The sequence below is a fragment of the Drepanopeziza brunnea genome (assembly GCF_022702325.1).
Source record: "Drepanopeziza brunnea f. sp. 'multigermtubi' strain 214-2 chromosome Unknown ctg10, whole genome shotgun sequence".
In the NCBI taxonomy this organism is placed as follows: domain Eukaryota; kingdom Fungi; phylum Ascomycota; class Leotiomycetes; order Helotiales; family Drepanopezizaceae; genus Drepanopeziza; species Drepanopeziza brunnea.
This window is the reverse complement of record NW_027094073.1, coordinates 1,287,080-1,293,079: the sequence shown is the minus strand read 5'-3', so window position 1 is coordinate 1,293,079 and position 6,000 is coordinate 1,287,080. Positions and strand designations below refer to the sequence as shown.

Sequence of the window (6,000 nt, the reverse complement as noted above, 5' to 3'; positions counted from 1 at the left end):
TTTGCCGCAAGCACACCTTAAGTTAGCGTCGTAGTGCTGGAACTTAGTATAGTATTAAGTAAAGTCTCTGTGCGTAGTTCGGATCGCAAGTAGTCTGTGTAAGACATATCGTAAGAGTTCTAGCTCCGAGAAGGGCTTGATTAAGTATAGAAGGCTTTATTTCCGATACGAGCGTAAAAGCTTAAGAGAGCTTGCGCTCTACTAAGCTTCTCGTGCTCTATCTCGTATATCGCGGAAGAGTGTGCGGATGCCGCTGATCGTAAGTTGCGATGCTAGACCAGTGTCTTAGTCCGGTTTCTTTGCTTTTAAGTCTGCAAGCTTGTCCGCTCGTTCGTTCTCTTTGATACTTATGTGCCTTAAGGACTATCGTATTCGCACGTCTCGAGTCTCTATCACCCTTTAGACGTTTAAGAACGCTTATTGCGATGATAAAGAAGCATTTCCGCGAAGACACTAGATGACTGATGTGCTGTCGATGCAAAGCTAGATCCGTTTCGCCGTCGGATAAGCGTGCACTACTCGTTCGAAGCCTTTCTATGCCCTTATCGCTTCTGCGTCAAAGACGTAAGAGCAGTCGTTGATAGAGCCGTACCCGTAGCTTGTCTTTTGTCGTCCTCGATAGACTACGTACCCGTAGCTTATCAGTCGGTTGCTTTAGTCGTACTGTTCTGACCCGTTTGAAAAGATCGTGATGTCCTTTAGCGGGAGCTGTTGCTACTATGCTTCGAATGCGGCAGCAGCTTCCTTCTTCGTTTTGCCGTCCGCCGAGTCCCGTCTGCTCCCCGATGTAAAGTGCGGAAGGACGAAGCGAGGGCGAGGAACGTCTAAGAAGAGAGTTCTTAGTTTTTAGATCTTGATCTCGGGGATCTTAGTAGTCCTCGCGCCGCGACCGCGTTGTCGGATCCGCAAAGGTATCCGGCTGACTAGTAAGTGCTTGTCGTCTACCGTCTTCAGTCTTATTATAAACCTAGCCTTAGCTTCTTTTAAGGCCGCAGTGCCGGAAAGGAGCCCGGCATCTCGAAAGAGCGTTGCCGTTAATATCGTTTTCTAGACCGGGAGTACCTCGCGCGCCGCGAAGGTTATCGTCTTATTAATGAGGTCAACTATCCCTCCGATTCGAGCGCTAATAACTTCTGGTCTTCCGGACTTGCAGATTAAGCGATAGCGCTTTGCGTACTACGCCTCCGTGCCGTAAAGCACTAAGGGCAGCACGCAAGTAATAACTGCCTTGCGCAGTAAGGCCGCAAAAGGACCGTGGACTGTCTTAGCGAGACTGCGAATATGCTAGGCGACTTTCCTAGCCTTAGCCGCCCGTTCCCGGACGTGTCGGCGGAACTTCAGCTTGCGGTCAAACCAGACCTTAAGCTATCGTATCGCAAGTGTGTCCTCGTCTTTCGGACCCGTAATGATGCACGGAATAGTCATGGTATCGACTACGAAGAAGGGGGCATACGTGCTTTTCTTGCGAAAGAAGTGCATCATCTCGATCTTTTCCGGAGCGAAAGCGATCTTATGAGTGTTACTTTACTCAATGATAGAATTGATATCGTCTCGAAGCATAGCGATGTTCCGGTCGAAAGTGCGATTGACGCGATACAAGTAGATATCGTTAGCGTACTTGAAGCGCAATGTCCGGTCTTGGTTGAGTAGCTTAGCCAAGTAGAGCATATAAAGCACCGGTGATAGCGGGGATCCTTGCGGAATGCCGCACTCTACGTCGTAGGTGTCCGTGATTTCTTTCTTTAATCGGACCTTGACCTTGCGGTCTGAAAGAAAGGATTCCACTAGCTTAAGCAGTGGGTACGGCTAGCTTTGCTCCGTCATGCGTTTAAAGAGGCGACGGGTCAAGACCGCATCGAAGGCTCTTTAGACGTCTATGGTGACCATAGTGACTTAGTATCTAGCTGCAAGTGCGGACTCGATGTCGTGTGTTAAGCACGAAGCGAGGTTTAATGCAAAGCGCCGTAAAAAGGTTCCCGCGTGTTATAGGCTAAAGACGTCGTTAGTAAAGGCAGTCTACGCAATTCTCTTCGCAACGATGCGCTCTAGTCCCTTAGAGATATACGAGAGCAGAGCAATCGGTCGCTAAGAGCGGATAGAGGTCTTGTCTTTTTTCTTTACCTTAAGGATCATCGAGACTTCAGCGAGCTTCTACGCATCCGGGAAATAGTAAAGAGCTAAGCACTTGTTGAAGAAGCTATAGAAGAAGTGATAGACGTGTTGCTAGCATGCTTTGAGCAGTCGTACGGTGATCTTGTCCGTCTCGGGTAAAGTGCTTGTCACTCCGATCACGTAAGACTCTACTTCTTCTAGTGACACCGTAGTATCTTAAAGGAGCCGGCCAATGCCTTCTTAGCTAGCGAGTGGATCGTAGTCGAGGTTGTCAGCGGCGCTGAACCGTCTAAGGATGCCTTCTCGCAGCGCGTCCGCTTTCTCTTTAGTGTTTTCGATGGCTTCGTCGTTGACTATTAGAAGGGGCGATTTTAGGTTCGGAGTGAGCTTATGCTAGCTCATGACCTTGTATAGGTCTTGGTTCGATTTTACTCCGTCGATCACGTAGGTCTAATAGGCCCTCTTAGCTTTCTTGATTATAGCGAGCCAGTCTCGCGTTTCTTAGGTCGGTTCTCCGTCGTACACTACAGAGCGCGCTGCTAAGTGTTTCTTGTACGCTGTCTAGCAGTTTGCCGTCTATCATGGTGCAGCCGTCAGCCTCTTTCGAGCGGGCTGTCCCGCAACTTTTAAGGCAGAGTTGAAAGCAGTGGTTAAGCTGATCGTAAGCTGATCGAGTTCCTCGGTGGAATGTATCGTCTACGGGTCGAGGAGTTGGTCTACGCTTAGCGCTACAAGCGAAGCGAATTTCTCGAGGTCTTGGTCCGGTACCTTGTATTGGAAGCGCTCTAAAGGAACGACTCCTCGGCTAAGGATAGTCGTGACTTGGGTCTCGTGGTCTGAGCTCGAATAGAGATCGGGGCGAATTGTCGTTTAAGCAAACGGGATATTTGAAAAGGTCAAGTCTAGAACGTGACCAGCTTTATAGGTAGGGTCGCCCGGGAGTCTAATGTAGTCCATCCTACTAGCATTAGACTAGGCCGCAAGGTCTCTTCCTCGGCCTTTAGGCTCAACCCTTGGTTCGAACATGTCGTGCCACATATTAAAGTCCCCTTTAATCAGGCACTTAGAAGGAGGGACGAGGTAGGTGATGTAGTCTATAATCGGGTCCATCAAAGGTTGCCGATAGACGTTCAAAGTAGCGAAGCCGTTCACATCGACCCACAAGAGATCCCTGTTGCGAATAGAACGGCGTTGCTGGGTGCGAAGACCTACGCCCTTGCGCACGTAGGTCATCACTCGTGGTCGCTCAGCGAAGTACTAAGCATCGTCTTGACTATCCCACGATTCTATCGGAGCATAGCATTCGTAAGACGGGTGGTTCTGGAAGGATCTGGATGAGAAGGATTACGGCAGGGTTTTTTTTTCCTCCAACTACATTGGTACTCAATCGTGCCATCATTAGGTAGCTGTGCTACCAGGTTTCATATTATATCAGAAAAAACATACAGGTATCGTTTGATCAATCCGAACGGCGAATGATCCATCCAGCTCTGATTATCCATTCACAACCCATATCGACGATGAGGTATCAATATAGAAAACCGCCATCCAAATCGTGTTCTCAAACCCCAAATTAATGGCACCCACTCATCTCCACCTCTCCCGCTAACTCGTAGTCCAAGAAATCCGCATCCTCAAAATCCCCCGCGACACCCACCCCAGAATTCTCCTGCCCAAAAATTTGCACTTGACCAGCGTGCGCCGGCAGCTTTCCATTCCCACTCCAAGTCTTCTTCCGTCTCGGCACAGCCAGTCGTCTTGTCTCCCCAAGTATCCCCAGAGGAGAGATACCACCCATGACCACCACACCATCATCAGCCTCTTCCTCCTCCAAAAATCTCCGCTTATTACCACCGACAGGCGTAGAGACCTCCCCATCCTCACTCCCCACGCTCCCCTGACTACTCGTCAACAATGGGACATCCTCCGTTTCATTCTCCGGACTGTAGGCACCCCACTGCTGCGAACTCATACCGCCAACTCTCAGTATCGCACTCCCACAGAACGGGGTCAGTTCCCGGTTGCCAGAGCGCGGACGGGTCTTGGGGGATGTAGAAGTTATGGGTGCGGACGGGGCCATGGTGGTTGTGGTGATGGTGGTGGTAGTTGTGGGTACGGTGGTGTCAGAGAAGAGGGTGAATGCGCTGTAGGAGCCGGTCTTATAGCCTTCAGGGACGGACTTGCGGATGCGCATGCCCACGTTGAGGAGGTTGGACTGGATGGCGGGCGGGAGGATGGGAGCAGCGTATGCGGAAACTGGAGCGTCGGCAGGCGAGGCAGAAGCCGGAGAGAAGAAGGAGGTTATGGCGGATTGGTTCTGGGAGCGGGCGCCGGCGTAGGCCTTCTTGTTTTGGTGGGTGTGGGACATGGTGGGTGTGATGTGATTCGGGTGATGTACTATGCAAACGCAGAGCGGAACTGGGGGGGGGGGATTCTTATCCCGGGAGGTGTATGCTTGGTGTTGGTATGCTATGCGAGGGTGGATTTGATATCGTCGTCGTCAGGGGGTGGCTGTTGGTGGTGCGAGCCTTGGATATAGTCTTGATTTTCCTTGGGTTGCGTGAAAGGAAGATTTGATACAATTGATCCTGACAATTGATGTCGCAGAACAAGCAGTAGACGAGATACCGAGAGAGTGTGTGTGAGGGAGAGAGGAGAGGTCGAGAAACGAGTGAGGTTTTGCTTTTGGGTGATGGAAGCTGGATGTGGTGGTACGTGGGGTAATCTGCGAAGGATTCCCCCAGATTTGGCGATGAGGATAGCTTTACAACCAATAACCCGTGATCTAACCGTTGATTAGCCGTTAGACGGCTGGCTGACTCATCATCCGTCTTGACTTCACCTCTTCCATCAAGCCACAAGCCACCAGCTTCAAATCCCCTCATGCAATATCATATTCAAACCCGTATCGCTTAGCAATTCTACCTCTGTCGCGGCGGGCAAGTTTCGGTCACTATCCTACCTGTTTTCTCATGGTTTTTTTGCTTCTTCTTCTTATTCGCCTATCCAAGGGTTGAACGCCGCTATTTGGCCCGTTCGTTCGTTCCCTGTGCTCATCACGCAGTGGCAGTTTTATCCTGTTTGCCTTGTTATGCGATCAAGCATGAAATTTATTACTTCAGCACAACATCTATCCTTCCCGGCAATCTTCTTCGGGCTGCTCTCATTCATCACTCTGCAGGATATTCACCACCTTGCCAACAAAGTAATCCTCGGAAATAAATTTGGCAGATGACTATAGTGCTCCCCTGAACTCTGCCACGTCCATTTCGGGCGTCTGATATTGAGGCGAGTAAGTAAGTAACCAGATATAATAACCAGTGCGCTGCCTGTTAACCTACAAGTTTGAGACTACCATTCATTTCGAGGTTGGAAGACCCGACTACATTGTTTTGTACGCACCTCTATGCTATAAAGACTAGGGAGAATCGTATCTATCATACACTGACTACCATCCAGAGCGACAGCGAAAAGATCATAAGACCAGTCCAACTTTTCTTACTTTTCTTTTCCATGCTGCCGATCAATTCAATATTGTCATTTCGAGCTTTGCTATTCATTCGTATTCAGCCTTCAATTCCTAACTATGCTTTATCTCAGTTGCTAGACCTATAACTCCCATCATAGTCAGTCTCCAAACGCACCAACATACATACATACATACAAGCCCCTCCTTCCTTCCTCAAGTTTCAGAGTCAGCCAGTCAGCCACGGCCATGGCCATCCATAACTTCGACATCAGCTTTCCCAGAATAACAAGCAGCAGAACCACGGCCCCCCTCGTCTCTCTCACCCATTTTATACATCTTAAGTGAAGCGCATACGCATAACATCAATATCGCAAGTGAATACTTACTTAAACACAAAGAAAAAGAGAGAAAGATAGAAA

General features: G+C 49.4%; 1 protein-coding gene across 1 annotated transcript; it reads right to left on the bottom strand.

Annotated features, from left to right (window-relative positions):
* Positions 1-3,685: 3,685 nt before the first annotated feature.
* L3040_006043 (uncharacterized protein) lies at positions 3,686-4,480 on the bottom strand (the record flags this gene model as incomplete). The annotated part of the gene is made up of 1 exon (XM_007292755.2): positions 3,686-4,480. The coding sequence occupies one exon, from the start codon at positions 4,478-4,480 to the stop codon at positions 3,686-3,688; it is 795 nt and encodes a 264-aa protein (XP_007292817.2).
* Between the last annotated feature and the right edge of the window lie 1,520 nt (positions 4,481-6,000).